Source organism: Ambystoma mexicanum, chromosome 8 (genome assembly GCF_040938575.1).
Source record: "Ambystoma mexicanum isolate Mex_15411 chromosome 8, UKY_AmexF1_1, whole genome shotgun sequence".
NCBI classification, from domain to species: Eukaryota; Metazoa; Chordata; class Amphibia; order Caudata; family Ambystomatidae; genus Ambystoma; species Ambystoma mexicanum.
In genome coordinates, this window is record NC_090929.1 from 474,886,777 (window position 1) to 474,907,897 (window position 21,121).

The following is a 21,121-nucleotide window of genomic DNA, read 5'->3' on the forward strand; positions in this document are numbered from 1 at the left end:
GGAAACTAGGAAAAGAGATGGAGTATGGGCATCCATAATATTAATAACATCCCTTTTATTTATCCTTTTACCAACCTCAAACTTCCCTAATGGGGGTGGGGGAGGGAGGCTGCATTTAAAAACAAAATGCCCTACTATTCACCATTGCCCAGACCCTGCCTTGAAGCAGAGGAGGTTAAAATCATAAACAGGGTATCTGGGTTTGTGCTGGGAGAGAAAAGTGTCTTGGTAAGTTCAGTGCAGTCACCGATTTAAAAGCACACTCTCTACAGAGAGAGAGAAAGAGACTCATGATACAAGAGTGTTTTTATATTGCATAGTGGTAAAGGAAAAAGGGTTCCATATGTTAACAAAGTGTTATTGTTCTTTAAAATTTGTTGTAGTAGAACTCTGCTAGCATTGCAAAGTGTGCAAGGAGATCATAATTAAGAGCGCTGCGTAATTTACATTTCTTTTTACCAATAGAAAAGTGTTGCATGTTAGTTAAATCAAAACCCCTGCAAGTACATTGCCAAGCATATGGTCACTCATGTTTCAAAGTGCTGCATAGTTTTTATATTGGAGGATTTTTGTGAGCGACCAAAAGTATTTTAAATGTTTGTTTGGCCTGTGTTTTTATTTACATAAGACCTGAAATTAAAACTGTATATTTTGTTGTGCATGGGGTCCTGTGATTTTTTGTTAACTCACAAAAGCAAATTGTGTCCAACTATTTGTATTGAAGCTTTGTTTTTTTTACCACAGATTAAGGTGTTGGGATTTTGTGTAATATTGACTTTTCCTATTTATTAATAAATATACATTTGTTGTACACACTGGCATGATTCCTGGCTTACCTATTGCTAAAGTGCGAGGGACAGAAGTGGTAAATATGGTTCACAGACAGGTCGAGGAATTGTATGAACAGGTATATTGTTGTGGTGCTTTTGATTGGGCAGGGACGAACTCCTTGCATTAATTGTTGCCCCATAAATATCTCCAACAAATGCCAACAAGAAGTAGGAGTCAACAGCAGAGCCATACCAGATGCTAAACATTAGTCACTGAAGCCTCGCTGACATATATCTAGTAATCATGTGGTAGTTCAGGAGAACCTTACTTGAGCACTGCTACCCTATATGCAAATGTCTGTCAAATTGTCCAATAAAATATAACTTTTTCAAAAATAAAGGTGCAACTATTTAGTGTCTGCAATAAAGAAAATAATAAAAACGGTGGTAATAAACAGACAACATTAAACACCAGAAGCCTTGAGAAGGCGTGTCAGCGGGCACGGCTATTACTTGCAGGACTATTTCATTTGTTGTAAAAAAAGTTGTACATGTATTTTCATTTTCTTCCAAATGTAATTTATATTTGGATAACTCAATATTCATGATGTAGAAATAAGTGTACAAACAGAGGGAAAGGCTTATTCGAAGGGATTGTGTCCTCCGACGTAATCCATATGTTAGATAATCCGTCTCCAGCTTGCTGGCCTCGGAAATTTTTTCTCTGTAGAGGGTGCTGCGGGTCGACGTCCGCCGAGTTGGTGTCCCTCGACAGCCACTGTATCGGCGCTGACGTCACCATGCCCATAAATAGCCACGCGCGGCGTCCGTTGCTCAGTTCCGTTTTTCCGCGCTTCGTGGGGCCTCGGAATATCGTTGCTCAGTTCAGTCAGGTAAACCTCTTATATTTCCTCGATAAAACCAACTCGTACTTGATGGCTTCCTCATCCGAACCGACGATTCCGCGGTCCGGCTTCAAAAAATGTCGAGACTGCGTAAAGAAAATGTCGATAACGGATCCTCACAGGATCTGTTTGTGGTGCTTGGGAGTCGAGCACAATTGTTCGGAGTGTGAGGACTGCATGCCCATGACGGCGAAAGCCTTGAAGGAGCGCAAGGGGAAGCTCGAGAGAGGTAAGTCGGTCAAAACCTCCTCGAAAGTCTCTTCGGCCGAGGCGTTCGTCTCTTCGCCGTCGAAAGCATTCCCATTCTTGGTCTCGAAGTAGCTCCCACCACTCGTCGAGATCTAGACACTCAAAAAAGAGACGAAGATCCCCTTCCTCGTCATCTTCTGTTTCCCCAGAAAGGGTCTCCCGCCCCACAAAACACAGCTCCCAGGCTGAGTGGGAGGAATTCAGGAAAAAGTTGCAAAGCGTCTTCGAGAAAGCAGCCTCGACCCCCTCGAAGACAGCTGAGGGTGCTACGCTGTGTGAAAAACCCAAAAAATCGAAACGCCGCAAGTCGATGCACCCGGCGAAAGAGTCCACCCGAGAGCGCCACGAGCCATCGGGTAGGAAAGCACCATCTTCGACGCCGTCATCGAAGATCCCTTCGACGCATGGATCGGCGCCATCGACGCCGTTATCGAAGGGTTCTCCGACGCATCGGTCAAGCGAATCGACACCATCGTCGACGACGACATCGATGCCGATAAAAGAAAAAACCACGGCTACTTCACAGCCAACGGTTATACCCAGAGCCTCCAGCACAACGCTGAGAACGTCGTCGACATCCTCGAGCAGGATCCTGATCATCTCGAGTTCCTCGAGGCCTCTTCCAGTTTTCTCGACGCCTTTCTCGGCACCTTCGAAGGCTTTCACATCGGCGTCGGCGACATCGACGTTTTCTCGGCCAGTAATGACAAGTTTGGCTCCTTCTGCTTTAGAAATGGGTTTTACACCATTTCTGAGGTCCGAGTACCCCAGATTATCTTCAATCTATGAAGAAGGGGAGGATTCTGACCAAGAAAGACCCTTTGGGATGCAGAGGACCACACCACCTGTTTCAGAGGATTTTACCTCTGAGGAAAGAAGGTTGAAAGACCTACAGGAATCTTTACATGAGGCAAGTGGATTGGACCCTTCCCCAGAAGTGGAATTTGTCAAACCAGACCCAGGGGAACATGCCGAAATCCCCTATAGAACACTGATGGCAAGAATTATTGAATTCATGGTTTGGTCTGCGCCTTCACCTGTTTTTCAACAGGATGACCTTACAGACATACTAGATAAAGGTCCACAGGAGGATCCTGTGGTCCCTTTCCATACAGCTTTACAAAGGAAAATTTCATCAAATTGGGAAACTCCTGAGGTTATCCCTGCAGTCAATAAAAAATTGTCAGCCAAGTATAGGGTAGCTGCGGCTGACCCTGAATATTTATCAAAACACCCGACTCCAGAGAGCCTGGTGGCTCAAGCAGCAACTTCATCAAGCAGCAGATCCGCTTAGCCTACTGTTCCACAGGACAGGGATGACAAAGGGTACGATTCTATGGCAAAAAAAGTATTTTCTGCTTGTAGTATGGCGTTGAAATCCATCAACGCCACTTGTACGCACGCCAGGTTCAGTCACACACTGTAGGAGTGTGCTTCATCAGCGGCTGACTGCATACCAGAAGGAGATGAAAGGGAAGCCTTCCTTAACATCATTAAAGATGGCAAAGATGCCATGTGCGAATCTCTTCAAACTGGCATCGATTCCGCTGACAGTATCAGCAGGGCCATGGCGGCAAGTACTACAATCCGCAGGCATGCGTGGTTACGAAAGTCTGGCTTTGATCCAGGTGTACAGGCTAGACTTTTGAATATGCCCTTTGACGGCTCTTCTTTATTCGGTAAAAAGGCTGATGACAGTCTGGAAAAGTTGCAAACATCTAAAGCAGCAGCAAAATCTTTAGGAGCTGCAATCCGCCAAACTCCTTTTCGCCCTTCAGGAACCTCTGGGAGAGGAATGTCCTTTCGCTATTATTCCGCATTCGGGAAAGGCAGAGGACAGCCGGCTCAAAGAGGCCAAAGGAGATCCACCCGAGGTGGACGGGTCAAAGGTACTAAGGCCACAGCAGCAGAAGGTGCCACTTTACCCTCGGCATCTGCATCAGCCACCTCCAAACCACTCTGAGGTCTTTCCACACAAAACACCTGTAGGGGGCAGGTTAACTCACCATCTGACGGAATGGCAGGCTATTACGGCAGATGCCTGGGCATTGGAGACAGTTGCCCAAGGTTACTGCCTACCCTTTCTACGTATCCCTCAGAGTCATCCACCGGGGCACAGCTCTCTAAAAGTTCCAGATCTGCTCCTCTTGCAGGAAATTGTAGACCTGCTAGAGAAAGGTGCCATAGAACCGGTACCTGTAGCGGAGAGGAACAAGGGCTGGTACTTCCCCAACTTTCTCATACCGAAGAAGGACGGAGGACCGAGACCTATCTTGGACTTTCGAGAATTGAACAAGTTCCTCAGGAAGGACAAGTTCAAGATGGTAACTCTCTCTCAGATCCTTCAGGCCCTCCAGATCCAGGTCTGGCTGGTATCTCTGGACCTCCAGGATGCTTATTTCCATGTGCCAATCCATCTCAAACACAGGAAATACCTGAGGTTCGCAATTGGCGGCTCTCATTATCAATTTCGAGTTGTGCCATTTGGGCTGACCCCCGCCCCGAGGGTCTTCACCAAGCTACTGTCGGTAGTGGCTGCAAGTCTAAGGAGGGAAGGGATCCACTTCTACCCCTACCTGGACGATTGGCTGATCAGAGCTGTATCTTCGGAACAAGCTCAGATCCAGCTAGATTATGTCTCCCACTTCCTTCACAAACTGGGCTTCTCCCTCAATATAAAGAAGTCACAGATGATACCATCACAGAGACTCCAGTTCATCGGAGCGGTCCTGGACACTTCCCTGGGAAAAGCCTCGCCACCAGAGGTGCGCGCTCAAGATATTCTGCAGATGGTCAACAAGTTTCAAAATGCCCAACATCTCCCAGCCTTCGACTTTTTGAGATTGCTAGGCCTCATGGCATCCTGCATCTTCCTTGTGCCAGAGGCTCGCCTGAGAATGAGATCTCTCCAGTGGGCACTAAGAACCCAATGACAGATCTTCTCCGGATTCCAGACAAGTTAGCCCATGACCTTCAATGGTGGGCCTATCCAGAGAACATCTTGAAAGGAGAACTGTTTTGGCAACCATGGCCGGAGATAACAGTAGTCACAGACGCCTCACTCACGGGTTAGGGAGCCCATGCCAACGACTTGACCATCAGCGGTCGTTTGTCTCCATCGGAGTCCAGACTGCACATCAACCTATTGGAGCTGAAAGAGATCAGACTAGCGCTGAAAGCTTTCCTGCCATCAGTAAAGGGGAGAAATGTCCTGATAATGACGGACAACACGGTGGCATGCACTACCTCAACAAAAGAGGAGGCGTAGGGTCACTGCCACTGTGCAGAGAGGCAATGCAGCTCTGGTTTTGGGCAATTCAGGAAGGAATCTCTCTATCGGCAGTTCACCTAGCCGGAGAGAAGAACTTGACAGCGGACGCTCTGAGCAGGCAGAGCACAGTCTACCACGAGTGGGAGCTAGCTCAGGAAGTCCTTCAAGAGATCTTCACCCTTTGGGGAACCACTCAGGTGGATCTGTTTGTCACCAGTGCCAACAGGAAGTGCGATCTGTTCTGTTAGAGGAAATTTCCCCCGAGAGGAGCTCTAGGGGATGCGTTCGTAGTGGACTGGGAGTTTCCACTCCTTTACGCGTTTCCACCAGTCCCTATTATTCCTCAAATGATCAGGAGGTTGAGAACATTCCGGAAAACCATGATCCTAATTGCCCCGGACTGGGCTAGGAGAACGTGGTACCCAGACCTTTTGGATATGTCCATCTGCCCTCCAATCCGTCTTCCACTCAAAGAGAATCTTCTCTTGCAGAAGGGAGGTCAGGTTCTCCATCCAGACATAAGAACCTTCACGCTTGGCTTCTGAAAGGTTGAGGTACAAGGATTGGGATCTCCCTGAGGACGTCATGGAGATGTTTCTTTCGGCCAGAAGGCCAGCAACAAAGTCTTTATACCGCTGCCGTTGGAACAAATTTTGCAGCTGGTGTAGCAAGAACAATATCGACCCTTTTTCATGCTGTACACCAACGGTGTTATCGTTTCTACTCTACTTGGCAAACTCAGGCCTTCAAGTTGGCACTGTAAAAGGCTATCTCGCGGCGCTATCAATCTTCAAGCGCACTGCGGAGGAACCATCGTATTTCAAACTTCCCTTAGTGATACAATTTCTCAAGGGATTAACTAATGTCTATCCTCCAAGACCATTCCAAGTTCCCTTATGGGACTTAAATTTAGTCTTAAATTTCCTAATGGGTACTCCCTTCGAACCACTCCACTCTTGTTCGCTGAGATGTCTCACTCTTAAAATTGTCCTATTAGTAGGACTAAAATCTGCTAGGAGGGTGAGCGAATTACAAGATCTATCTTGTAAACCCCCCCCATACTATTTTCCATAAGGACAAAGTTGTCCTACAGGTGAAGCCTAATTTCCTCCCAAAGGTGGTTTCTGAATTTCACATCACTCAGAAAACTACCTTACCTTCGTTCTACCCTCCTCCCCATTCGGGGAAAGAGGAAGAAAGGCTACATAGGCTGGACCAAGGCGAGCTCTAAGCTTTTACATCAGCAGACTGGCTAGGATTAGGCAAGCAGACCAACTGTTTGTAGGCTACTCAGGTCACAAGTTGGGACTACCCATAACAAAACGGAACATTTCCAGGTGGATTATTTTGGCCATTCTGGAATGTTACAAACTGGCAGGGAAAGAACCCCCCTCAGAATCTTAAGGCTCATTCGACCAGGGGTATCGCAGCCTCTTCGGCCCTCCAAAGAGGGGTACCGGTCCGAGACATATGTGCGGCTGCCACATGGTCGTCCGCACAAACATTCACAAGATTTTACAACCTGGATTCCTCTGCTAGTCAAGAGACCAGATTTGGCAAAGCCATATTACATTCGGGCCATTCCTAAAAGGGATACATGACATTCTTACTCCCACCTCCAATTACCTGCCACTGCTATGGAAGTCTATCTAAGATAAGGAATACGTCGGAGGACACAATCCCTTCGAAGAACAAGTTACTTCTTACCTGGTAACGTTCTTTCGATGGGATGTTCCTCCGACGTATTCCTTATCGCCCCTCCCATCCATCCCCGCAGTAATACTTCCCTTGTGGTTGCAGCTCACGCTCCTTCAAGCTCAATAGCCAATTCATGCAAGATTTATCTTATGCTACAAAACGGAACTGAGCAACGGACACCGCGCGTGGCTATTTATGGGCATGCTGACGTCGGCGCCGATACGGTGGCTGTCGAGGGACACCAACTCGGCGGACGTCGACACGCAGCACCCTCTACAGAGAAAACATTTCCGAGGCCAGCAAGCCGGAGACGAATTATCTAAGATAAGGAATACGTCGGAGGAACATCCCATCAAAAGAACGTTACCAGGTAAGAAGTAACTTGTTCTTCTCCAACGTTCAACCTTTTGCGATTGTTAGGGGCTAGCAAGAACCCTTTCTTAAGCTATAATCGAAGCCAAAGCCCACACTTTGCTTAAACTCGAGTGTGTTGTCCCCGTGTTGTTGTAATATGCACTGTATCAGTATTTAAAAGAATAAATTGCACTGTGAAAACTAGGCCTTTTTCTCCCCTTTAAGAATTCTCAAACTTAGGTGGCTTCTCACCGGTTCTAAAGTTGCACATTTGTGAGCTCCTTAACCCTAAGAGTCTGTCCCATTGCGCAACTTGATTGCCGCTCGCTATCTTGTCTGCCTACTCTCGCCAGTGTCTCCCCCCCTTCCTTCCATCCCTCCTCTCCCACCTACTCTATGGTGCTCTCTGTCTCTGCTATCTTCTCTAACTGCTTCTCTATTGACTATCCTTCTCTCCTCACTAAATCAGGTAGGAAGACGTTTAAAAAGGACATCCTGGTCTCCAACCCAGGCCCCTCTATCACCGACACCTACACCAGTGCCTCCTCCAAGGAAACTCTCACCGACATCCTCTTTATCGTGCCTTCTCCTGACTTATGGACCCTTCATATGGTTTCTGTGCTCTCTCCTTTCTCCTCCTCTCCCATTAATGGTGGCACCCGTTGGGACGCCCCCCTGGCCTCCTTCCTTTCCTCTAAGGTCATCATTAATGTTTACACTAATGGGACCGTCTAGGTCCAAGGCCCTCAGGCCAACCTTCACCTCTTTGATAGACGCTTCCCGCGCCTAATCAACTTCCTTTCTTCTCCGGCTGTCCTACCTCCCCCTTCCTTGGCTAACTTGCCTTCCCCCTCCCTCCCTGTCCCCTCTCGGGCTCCTTCTACACCTCCGCAGGGCGTAACTTTGATCTTTACCCCTCCCCGGCAGTCCTTCAAGGATGGCAACCTTGTCCACCTTGCCACTCTTAACTCTCGCTCTGCTGTCAAACATTCCTCTGATATCTGCCGCCTTCTTGCAGAACTTGAGCGCGATGTCCTCGGTCTCACTGAGACATGGTTCACGGCCAGCTCTGTCACCAGCTTTGACATGCTTCTACCTGACGGCTGCAAGATCCTCTCCGCTCCCAGGCCCAACCGCTCTGGTGGGGGTGTAGCCTTCATCTTCCCGAGTGGATTCCTGCCTCTGTCTCTCCTGCGCAGACCTACTCCTCTTTTGAATGCCTCGTCTGCAGGCTCTCTCTCTCCCCTAGCCATTCCCTTACTGTAGCTACCATCTATCGGCCATCTGGTCAGATTTCTTCCTTCCTCTCTGAGTGGGTGGACCTCTCCTCCTCACTCCTGGCCTCAACCACTCAACTCCTCCTTTTTGGAGACTTCAACATCCACTTGGAGGCCTCCTGTTCCCTCCTCTGGACTCTTTTGCGAGCTCTGCGACTCTCTCTCACTCACCATTCTCCCCTCTGGCCTGACTCATTCTGCAGGGCCCACTCTCGATGTTCTGATCTCCTCAGACCTTCCCCTCTCTGTCCCTCTCTCCACTCCTCTCTCCTGGAGTGATCACTTTCTCTTATCCTCCAACCTCACCTTCCCTACCCCTCAGGCCAAGCCACCTCCATCACTGCCACCCACCTTCTCGGTCATCCGACCCATGAAGCGTGTGTCAGTTGAGGCTTTCGCCGCCACCTTCTCACCCCCTTCCCCCCATTTGGCTGACTCTCACCCTGACACAGCCCTCTCCACGCTCCACTCTTCTATATCTGATACTCTTGATATCCTTGCCCCTGTCATGAGAATCTGCCTGAAGCCCAAAGCAAAGTGTAACTCCTGGTATCAGACCTCGTCACCCTAAAATGCAAGTGCAGGGTGGCCGACAGGAAATGGCGTGCTTCATGTTCATCCTCTGACAAACTGGCCTGCTGCCTGCAACAAAGGCAATACCGGCTCTCCGTCCTCACCAAGACGAGAGCTCATAACGAAGCCCGCATCTCTGCGGCATCTAACAACTCGGCTGAACTCTTTAAAATCTGCAAGGAACTGGCCAATCCTGCCGCAGTCTCTACCTCTCCTGCCCCTCCCAGTTCCTCTCTAACGGCACTGGCTTCTCACATCAGTTCAAAAACTCAGGACATCCTGTCCTCACTCTCCTTCTATCGCCTCCCTCCCTCTATTCCCTGCTCTTCCTCTGAACCTTCTGCAGCCACCCCACTCCCTCCTTCTCTGCCTTTCCCCTTTTCTCTGCAGACGAGGTTTCCAGACAAGTCCGATCTTTGAAAGTCTCGTTGAAACAGGTTCACCCCTGTTCCTCAAATGATCAAGGACCACATCGACTCCCTGGCTCCTGCCGTGGCTGATTTCTGCAATCACTCCTTCATCACTGAGTCTTCCCATCCCCCCTGAAGCACTCCCTTGTGCACCCTCTTCTTAAGAAACCCTCTGCCGACCCCTCCTGCCCGGCTATCTATCGCCCAATCTCCATCACTCCCTTCTTGGGCAAGCTCCTGGAGAAACTGGCCATCTGCCAGCATAATCTCCACACTGAATCTGTTGGTTGTCTTCATGACCATCAGTCTGGCTTCAGAGCTGCCAGAAGCATGGAAACTGCTCTCCTGAACATCTGTGAAGACCTGCTCTCCAACCTTGACTCTACCATCCCGTGCGTCCTCATCTTGCTTGATCTCTCTTCTGCATTTGACACTGTCAACAATGCCATCCTGCTCAACCGTCTCTGTGATAACCTGGGTATCACTGGTCAGGCTCTGGCGTGGTTGACTTAATTCCTCTCCCTCCCAGGTCCAACTTGGGTCCTTCCTCTCCCGATATCTTTTTCTCTACCTGTGGTGTGCCCCATGGATCTAACCTCTCTCCCTGGCTGTTCAACCAATACCTGGAACGCCTTGCCCACTGCATCGCCGCTCTGTCCCAATTTTCAGTGCTATGGGGATGATACCCAGCTAATTTTCAGGCTACCCTCGGCCTCCTCCTCTCCTTCCCTCATCTCTGACTGTCTGTCTGCTATCCAGGAGTGGTGTGCAGCCAATGACCTCTGACTTAATGCCAGTAAGACTGAGATCCTCTCTTGGCCTTCTTCCTGCTCCCACCTGCAAGGCTAAAAACCTCTGGGTCATCTTCGACTCCACACACTCCTTCTTTCCTCACATCTCTGGCGTCTCTAAGAAGTCACACTACCAGCTGCACCTCCTCAGAGGTATTCTTCCTTTCCTCTCCTTCCCCCAGATGCTCACTGTCTCCAGAGCCCTGGTTCTCTCTAGGCTGGACTATTGTAACAGCCTCTATCTATATCTGCCTGCCTCTACTCTTCGCCCTCTGCAACTTATCCAGAACAGAACTGCGAGACTTGTACTCAAGCCCAGGGATCGTATCTCTCCAGGACTGAAATCTCTGCACTGGCTCCCAGTGGCTGTGAGGATTAATTTCAAAACCCTCTGCATTGTCGACAAGGCCTTCTGGGACCTGGGGCTGCAATACCTTCAACTCTCTCCTCCTAAATATCTTCCTTCTTGAGCTCTTCGCTCATCTGCCTCCAACTCCCTCAGGGTCAGTCGCTTCTCCAAGCAACGAGTTGGTTGTAGATCTCTCTCTTCCGCAGGGGCCTCCCTCTGGAACAGCCTTCCTTCCTGCCTGCCTGAAACTTGAGGAGAACCATCTCCGGTCCCGGAAGCACCTCAAAACCTTCCTCTTTGCTTCTGCTTTCTCTCCCCTGCTAAATCCCTGGCTGAAACTGCACTGGTTACCTGGCCACCCTTTCTGAACTCGGGCCCAGGCCTTGCCAGTTGCACACCTGCACTGCCTCCCTGGCAACCCCTGCACCTGGAGACTGTTTCTGTATCCCAACAGTCCCCCTACCAGCACTTATGTCTGCACTTACCTTGCACTTGCCACCAGCTGGCCGTTTTATTTATCTTATTTATTCTACTATCCCATGTACTGCACTTTCCCCTATCCCTCGCACTTTTCCCCTTCCCCCTTCCCATGCACTTGCGCGATCTGAATGACACTTGGCCTAGTAAGATCGTTGTCTGTCTTCCCTTTGTTCCTCCCTTGCCTCGTCTCGCCTTGAAACACACGTGTATAGGCGCGTTATAAATATCATATCATATCAGTGTTCATATAAATCAATGGAGTAGCACATAGCAAGCGTTGAGTTTCTTGCTACTGATCATTTTGTCAATTCCCATTTGTTTATTAAAGGTGCGTTTGGGCCCGTAAAACCACGCTAAGAGTGAACGAGACAGCCCGGATTTATATTAGTTAGAAAAAGGACAGAATTTTGGTACTACAGACGCAAAGTCCTTTTAATTTAGGAACTCTTTTACTGACTGAGTTACTCCTCCATCCTTAAACTATGATGAAGAGCTGGCCCTTTTTTGTTTTAGTTAATATACCTTAGAGCATACATGCATCTTTCTAACACAACTCCCAAGACCTAGTGACCCGGATGAAGGAAGCTACTGGCCAGAAGGAATAGGGTCTCCACAAGGAGAGTATTAAAAGGAAAACCAAGTAAAGCTCCCTAAAGACCCTGTGAACAGGGCACAAGTCAAGGGCACACAAAGTTCCGCCAATTTTTATTTTTAGAAGGGGACTATGTACCCTTTAGGCTAGCTAGAGGAGGACAGGGACAGTGTCCAATTTAAGTGAGAGCATTATAGAGCTGCACAGCCCAGCAGGGTCTCAGGCTCGGCTGCAGTCATGTTATTATCCTGCCTCTGCTTGTGCTGATCACTTTGTTATCTATCCAACTGAATCCCAACGCCAAACCTGCTGAAGAGTTACCTGCATTCAAGAAACCACAAACAAAATAAAATGAATCCGCTTTCAAAACTGTCCATGATGTTTGCTTTTTTCACATGTAAAAAGTGAATTTGTTTTGCTGAACTGGGAATTTAACCTTATCGTGCATAACAGCGAGCTGCATGCCTGTGACAAAGAATGACTGAAAGGGCTAAAACCGTTCGTTTACAGAGAGCTCATGTTTTGTCCCATGTCAGATGTAAGTCGTTCAGCTGGTCCTGGTAATAAAGATCCCATCACTTTGCATTGTGGTACTTGCAATCCAACATTTATAAACAGAAACTACCAGTACAAGTGCATAACAAGAATTACAAATGACACATGCTATAAACTGGGACTTGCAGAACATCACGCACAGGGCTCTACATGTTAGTTTAACATCAGGGTGAATGATCAGTGAAATTAGGAGAGAATCTCGGGCAGTAGTTTTCCAGCATTACTGACTTATTGGAATTCAGCATTTCCCCCTCAGCATTTACTTTCCATGCAGATGACTTCTGTGTGTCCAAAGAGAAAATCGGGTCTACTGCCAAGCAGGTCAATGTAACCTCAGGGGTGCGAGACAGCCCACTTACGGAAATGTTCTGGCATTATCTTCCTGTGACTGCATGTGCTCTGACATCACTTTTTGTGGTGTGCATTCTATGCTTGCAAGCCCACCCCCCACTTGTTTTGTTAGGACTTGTGCCCTGATCAAGATATTCTCCCATGCACCTTGATCCACTCCTACAGAGAGGCTGCCCTTGCGTAGTCTCTTGTTCTTTTCTGCACAAAGATGTGGTAAAATAATGGTAAACTTGCAAAGGACTCGGGGTGTGCAGGTGTCTTTGAGCAGCATATCTGCATACCTAGGGTGCTTTGCATACGCACCCCTTATATTGTGGGTGACATAAGTGTAAGGCATATGCACTACTGCCTTGTTAGATCAAGAAGGGGAAGTAATTTGCTCTTTCTGTCCTGGGTAGGAGTGGGGTAAGTTTTCACATATTCCTTATCGGGCTTCTCCTGAAGAGATAAGGGCACTCTGGTTTTTGAAGGGTGCAGCAGGAACCAGTTTTGAGGACTCTTACTGATTGTGCCACGTCCCATTCTGTCGGGAGCCAGCCTACTTAAAGCTCTGGATCCACGATCGGAATGTCACAGGGACTAGTAGGACCGTTTTTGTTTTTCTTCATCCCTGTTCCTCCCGCCTGTCTTGTTGCACCTTGAAACACTTTGTTTATAGGCGGATTATAAAATACCCAATGAATAAATCTGACTAGAATCCATGGCTCTTAACCTAACGTCTTCCTGCAAATCCATATCCCTGTAGGCCAGTCCACCCTGGCTGCACCAACACACAAATGATACAATTGCCATGAGAACATACTATGCATGCTCCAATTCCCCTGCTCACCTTATCAAGCTTTGCTTCGATCTCAACCACATCCGTCTCCACGTCATCTATCGAAGCTCTGCAAAGAGAAGGGACGAGTTAGACATAGGCGTGGAGTGGAGCCAATTGGTATCTGGACATACAGGGTGCGTCATTAGCAAGCAGCTTTAAAGCACTACTAGTTTAGAGAAGAGCTACCAAATCACAAGAACCTAAAATTAGATTGGGGCTAGGCTAGAATGCAGGTTTTCTGATGTCAAACTGAAGGGCTGAGGGGCCTGACCGCCAAAGGAGAAAGCGAGATAAAGGAAATTGCAGTGTGGTGGCAGTGGAAGGGTATGAAAGATAGAAGAGTGGAAATGGTAGGAGTGAGGCAAACAAGAAAAAGATTCGAAATATCACATAAATGAAGCACCACCAGCAGTAAATCTACATCATAGGAGGTTCACTGCCCTCTGGATACAGTGCGAGGCGGATTTGTGGAGCCAGTGTGGATGTGTCGGTATCATGAGAACTCGCCATAAGACGTCCCGATTAGGAGCACCAGTAGTGGAAGCTGGCTATTTTTTATTTTTTATTGGAGGGGCACAAATGTCTCCCACAAATATGCGGGATCGACCGAGCATAGCAAGGAAACCTGAACCAACAAAAGAGATTTTGGAAAGGGGTATCCGCTCTGAGAACCTTTTAGAAATAATGGGTGACACTGGTGCATTTTACAGGATACTTTCTGTGAAAAATTGGGTAAAAAGCCACAGGAATTGCAATCGGTTTTGTAAGGGGTAGCTCACGAAACCGTCCAATAAATGCAAGTCACAAACAGTGTACAGGAGCATTTTCCGATGCATTTTCATCATGTCCTGTCCCACAATATATGCCAGTTTAAAAAATGGTCGTGCTGGCTGTGCCCATATATTTCCAGCCTGCCTGAACCAACATGCGCCAATATTCCCATATACAAACGTACTGTTTGCTTCACACATAATGCCAGTAATCGTACTAAAAGAAAAAATGTCCACACTAGCTCTGCCAATATATGAATCCATCTCCCACGGATGAACAAGCTGGCTTTCCTAGTAAAAATGCCATGCCACAATAAGCAATATGTCCAGACTGGCTGCACACATGGTGGCCAGTCTATCCATGCAAGAAAGCTCTTCGTGCTGGCTTTACCCTTGAGGCAGTCCAGTTAGTGATAACACTTATGTTTGCTTTACCATTGATGCCTAGGAAAAAATACCATGTCACATAAAAAAAAATGCCAGGATTGGCTGCCAAATCACCACCCACCTCAAATCAGTGACCCATGGGCACGGCACAAAAACAAGCATATACACATTCATACAGCTTTCATTTGTTGCTTCACATGTGCACACATACAGCATACACTCGTACATTCCCAGCCAAACCCACACACACACCAAACACTCTCTCATTCAAACTATCCTTTACCTATGCAGACCTACATATTCTTCTTACCTTCAGCACTGATCTGAACTCTGCTGGATCAGTCCACACACCATCTGCAATGTGGGCCCTCTGGCTCCCGTGCAGCACAGGAACCAGGGTGAGCTTCCTGATTCCGGAACATCCCCAGAGGAGTCAGAGAGCTTGGAGTTTAATGCCCCAGGCTGTCTGAATGTACATGAGTCACTGGAGTGCCCCCTTTGCACATTCAGGCCTGCAGTTCCCAGTCTGCATTCCCAATGGGTCATGCAAGACTGGGGAAGCAAAACGCCCCCAGCCTTGCATGGCTCATTGGTCATGTGGACTGGGTAACAAAACCAGCTTAAAGGAAACTGTGCTTCCCTTTGATAGCCCAGAAGACCTCCCTGAGTATTTTCACAGGGCTGGCTTGGCTCACAAAAAATGGGTGGCGGGTTGGCACCCCATCACCCATTGTGGACGAGCCAATGCTGACCACCACCCTATCTCAAATGCTGACACTAGCACGACCAGAGAAATAAAACATATCTTGAAAGGGCTGAAGGGGTGCTGTTATTTTACCATTAAAGGTCGAATGAGAGCAGCAGCGAAAGAAGCCCGTAGGTGGAGAATGACCTTGTATTTAGAGACATACACTGTCATTTATTTTATTATTTATTTATATAGCGCTTATACACGGGTGAAGTGCTTATCATCTATGTCCTGCAGGAATGTCAATATCACACTGAGACAAAATACTTGGGTTGGTTCCCAAAACATGCCTAATTGATTAAAGGCATAATTCCGACTGATTACACAAGTGTTAAAAAGGTTCATGTAGATTGTACAAAATAGAACCCAAGAATGACACGTTTAGTTCTCCATTTCCTAAAGATTTTTAAATATTCACCAATACATATATTTTTGGAAGAAAAATATGGTTTTAAATGTTTTGGCTAAGTACTACATATAAAAGCAAAACATGACCGTCAGAAATGAAAAAGAAAAAATTAAACAGTAGGAATGACATACATACTTCCTAACAAATACAAAGACACTTAACATCTGTCCAAAGCGACATACATATAATTCTGACATTTTAATTTTTTTCCAGAGCCACTGATCTACTTTCAAAAAGTAGTAATTATGGTACTTATTTCAACTTCATAGAAAAAATGAATCCTTTAGCAGGTCTATCACACTGAGGGTTCATTCTCTGCATGGCAACGGCGAGAGTGGTACCGTGGGTGTTTATGTGGTTCTGGCAGACCTTGTAAGAGACCAGAAGACCAAACTATAGGCTCTCCAAGTGTCTTTTTTTAAAAATAGTTGTGGGTAATTATTAGTGATTGTGAATACTGCAAAAAATGTGTGCTTTCAGCAGCACTGCCATCCAACCAGTGGCACATGTACAAAATGAAACATTACCATGATGCTCACAAAAAGAACAGATATTTTAAATCTTAGTATGAGGCTTTCGAAGAAGGAATTCCCTTTTGAGATAAAATGGTGTGTATTCTTGCCAAATCAGCTCATAAAAAGGGATTTTGTTTCATTATACTTACATTGGCCCGCATTACAAGATTGGCAGTGTGGTAATTCCATTACCGCCGCATTACTGCACCGCTCAACTGAAACTGGAGGTTGATCCTCCACCGTACTGCTAAATCTAAGCAAATTCGGCAGAATTCTGCCAAAAATCCCCATGGAGTTCTATGGGGTCCAATTAATGGGGACGAGCGCCCGCTATCACCACTTGTAATCTGGTAGTAAATCCACCGGAGCCTGTGGTAGTAACGGTAATTCTGTTTGGCGGTGGAGCGGATGATTTACCCCCGAAATACCACCCAACTTGTAATGGGGCCCATTGTAAATGTGCTTTTATAATGTTCATTTCTTATCACCACTTCAGCACATATTTATGCCCCCCACTTAAAAAATTCACTAGCCACCACTGGCCCTGGGACTGTGCTGGGACACGGATGGGCGGGAGCCATGGGATAGTGGTGTGAGCAGGGTGGGGAGAGCCCAGGGACTGTGGTGGGGTGGAGAGAGCCCAGGGACTGGGTAGGAGTGGGTTGAAGGAGCCCAGCGACTGTGATGGGAGCAGGTGGGGATGCCCAGAGGCTATACTGGTAGTAGGGTGCGGTGATGGGGCGATAGTTCATAGCCATTTGGACTTACTGTCCATTTGGCATTTTGGGGGGGGGCTGGCCTAAAAAGTTTGAAGACCACTGCCCTAAAGTGTTTGTCAACATAAACCGAATATACTCCTAAAGCCAGCCTCAGGATTTGAAGGTGATGATAAAATGGCTGTGACATCTGTCACTTCTTTATGGTTCAACAGTCTAGAGGGCCCAATTGAGCCAGAATTTCAGAAGAGGAGTGGCTGATATGGGAAGCCGGATCTCGGGGCAACGATATGATGTCTGTGTGAATGCCCGGTGCCCAATGCAGAGACATCCTTATGGACTTTTAAATATACATACTGTGCCAGCTATCACCGTAGTTCTCTATATGCACAGATCACAGAGGAGATCCAGCCCCTAGTTTTGCTTATTCTAAGCTCTGAAATTTTGGATGGATGGACATTGTTGGTTTAAGGCTCAGACTATTAAAAGGGTTTGGTGTGGTTTACTATACAGGACTATACAAATGAAATTCGGAGAACTACTTAAATCTGAAATCTTTAGAGAGACTTATAGAGGAAGCAGGTCAGATCACCTACAAGCTTTCTGTGCTGATGCCGCAAGATGCAATTAGATATGCCACCAGGTAACAGTACCATCTGCACTCTGTTTTAAGACGTATTTTTCACAAATAATTTAAAAAATCATTTTAGCAGAAAGAACCATGGTGTGAGTGTGTGTGTGCAGGGTGGACAGGCCTATGGGGAACTCTAGAGATTTCTCGGTTAGGCTTGTGGCACCCTGGGCCATTTTTGTGTGGTAACCAATTTTATTTCCACATGTTCACATTGGAAAAGGGTTGGGCTTGCTGAAAATGTGTAATATGTTTCCACTTTGAAACGTATTTCCAGGGCCACTTTAGGTTGACAGTCCACCCCCGTGTGTGTTAGGCTGTCTGTTTGTGGTGCCTGCGTAGGTGTCTTTGTATATTGGTCAGTGATGGTTTTTCTGTTTCTGTGTACCAACGTTCGTGTGTCAGTTCAGTTTTGTTTGTGTATATTTTGTGTCTCTGTAACTGTTTTGTTGCCTCAGGGTGTTTGTTTCAGTATATAAGGACATCGGTGTTTGCCCAGCTGCATCATTGTTATTGTTTCAGGGCCTGCTACTCAGTATCTAGGTGTGTCTCTGCGTCTCTGCGTCTCTCCAATAGTATGAGTCTACATGTCAGAATTTGCGTATGGTTTAAGTGCCTTAGTGTTGGTGTCGTGTGTCAGTTTCCCAGTTTCTGGGGCTCCTTTTCTTGTGAAAATTGCTTGAAAAGGGGGCGTCAAAACGTGCACTTACATGCACCACATACCCCACTGCAATTTTGAATCGTTTCCCTGCAGGGTGCAAAAGTAACATGCAAATCTCGTCACTCCCACCCTTGACGTATAGTGGGCCCCATACACAACGGATTCGTGTGCAATACACCCCATACACAATGGATTCCTATGCAATACACTGCTTTGTCTAGCGGAGCGGATGGGTGAGGCAAGCACGTTAATTGCACTCCATTTCCCAGCTCTATCAACCATAACATAAAACACGGAGCTCTAAATAGGTGGTAAACCAAGGGTCACTTTTATGCACGGTTTTGCCCGTCAGTTTTTGTGCTCTGGTGGACTCTGAAATGTCCCAGCAGGGCTGTCATTCCATTTTATTTCTCAAGGTCTGTGCCTGTGTGTCTGTTGCCGTCGTACGGTCTAGGGGTAGGCATCAGAGCGTGCCAAGGATGCAGAAGGGTCACGGCTGATGACCTTTCAGTGTCCGGGCGAGTTCGTTGCATTGTGCGTGTCAGTGGCTGAGTCTCGGAGTCTGTGTATCGCGGTAAGTGCATGATGGCTAGAGGCGTGTGTCAGTTCTCAATGTCGGTGCAGTGTATCAAAAGGTCAACTTGAATTGGTCTTTCTGCAGGTCTAATGGAACACATGAGTCAGTGTGTGTGACCTTTTATACCTACACGGCAGTGTATGTGATTTCGTGGTTTTGTGCACCTGTATCAATGTCTGTTTGTATGCCTGTGTGTTCATGGAGTGTGTCTTTGGATCAATTTCCATGCACGTTTGTTTATCATCTGTAGGCATTCATATATAAATGCTCCTGTGTGTTTGCTTGTATATCCAAATTCTCGTCTTAAGGTCTGTGTTTACATCTACAGGCAAAGGAGATACTAAAGTCCTTGGACAGAAGCAAGAAGAACGGTGGACTTCGCTGCTGACACAGCCTGTAGGCCATATACACACGTTAATTGTTAGGTGCACATTTGAACGCCAGCAGAGTTTGTCTACTGTACAATATGTATATAGAATGTTAAACATATTGTAATCTTTCCTGTTGGTATTGCTTTTTACTCAAGACAGCACAAAAGTCTCATCGCATCGACCCAGCAAACACGTTGGGGATATTAGCTCCATTCTCGTCCCGGCTTCTGGCCTTGCGAAGTCTGAAAACAGCAACTTAACGTTAAATGGTGGGGTAGGAAAACTAACTGGATGCAGGGTGTGTGCCAGAGCAGCAGATGGATAGCTTTGCATTTCAACACAGTCAAACCCAATGACCAATCTAGCTGTTTACATGTGGCTCCTGGAAGAACACCTGAGTAAAGAAAATCCCATGAATCCTCCTGTGCTCTGTCCCCTGAACTGTCACTCAAGGCTTTAAGTGGGCTGGGGCTCAGCCGGGCAGTACCCTGAAATCGACTAGGGTAGAGGTTCTGCCATTGCTCTCCTAGCTGATTTTCCCCTAACATAACATTCACTGAAAAGATGACGAGTGGCAGTTCTAGTTTTCGCCTCTAGATGTCCCTATCACACACGTATAGAATCACACCATTACCATCAGACTTTTGGAGTTACATTATTTGTTTGGTAATAATCTGAGGGAAAATATAATGAAGAGAATACAGTGTTTGATTCTGCAACTTATGTTGAAGTCTTGTTATTCGAATTATTAAACAAAAGGAAATCACATTAAAATGATATTTCCTACATAACAACTGAGGGATGGGAATCTGCGTTGACTTATTTTCATTTGATTTAGTTTTAATATTTCAATTGTTGATTGATTGTATTATGTCTAATACATATTTTAAAATAGATTTTACTCCCTTTCAGTTCAGGTAGGAACATTCTCCAATGTCCGCTAGCCACTCCTGTAGTTAGTTACGTAGGCCACACATCTTTTAAAGGTGCTTTAGCTAGCTGCGATTCTTAGACTGTGCCGAACGCATAGGGCGCCAGCCCCACATATATTGTTCGTGATTCCTTAGCCTCCCCTTAGAATTCCTAAAACACTTAAAGCACTGGGGAGGGGAATAATCCATCTAGCATCTCCACCCATCCTGAAAAGTGAGGAGGGTAAAACGCCTATTTTCACGGTACCTATAAATGCTCATAATGTCATATCACACACATACATACCTCAGCAATCTCTTAATCATCACTTGCTCCTGGCAGCCATGTTGAAAACCGTCACCTGCCCTGGGGTCTCTATGGAGAAATTGCACTATGAATGCCAGCAGCGTGATCATGAGTCAAACATCTGGTTTACTCTTCACGGAAATCGGCCCCTAAGAACATGTCCCAGTCAACGCTGAGTCACTGCATGCCGAGGTCTAGTCCGTGACATGCAACCACTCTCTGCATCTTTCATATGAGATTCCGGAAGAAGCATCATGCTGAAATTCTATCTGTCATCATTAGTGAGCCAAACATCACACAGGGCCGCTTCGGTGCTGTTTGTATTGAGGGTTTTCTTTATAACTCAAACCAGGAGCCAAGATGAACAAGCATTTTAAAAGCCAACTGTCCTCAACACCTAGGCCATCACTTCGCCCTTCACACCACCTAAATCGCTCGACAACGCCCACCCCCTCCTCCCCGCCACCTGGTACAATACAGCTGTGCCCCTCTGTATCCTACCACCCCCTGCTATTACCCCCGAAAAGAGCTCAGTTGTACATCTGGACGGTTGAATACCTCAGGAAATAGCTCCGTTATGCATCTGTACTGTTGTATACCTCTGTAAAGCACTCTGTTGCTTCTCGAAGCTAGGTCTGCACTCAGTAAATACCATAATAATAATAACAGTTTA

At 46.8% G+C, this 21,121-nt stretch overlaps 1 protein-coding gene across 3 annotated transcripts in view; it reads right to left on the bottom strand.

Annotated features, from left to right (window-relative positions):
* Window positions 1-21,121, bottom strand: part of ACAP3 (ArfGAP with coiled-coil, ankyrin repeat and PH domains 3) — a 738,004-nt gene that overhangs the window by 488,315 nt on the left and 228,568 nt on the right. For all 3 annotated transcript variants that reach the window (XM_069610099.1, XM_069610101.1, XM_069610100.1), the window contains exon 2: window positions 13,455-13,512. In XM_069610099.1, coding sequence (XP_069466200.1) covers window positions 13,455-13,512 — 58 coding nt within the window. The remainder of the gene's footprint in view (window positions 1-13,454; window positions 13,513-21,121) is intronic.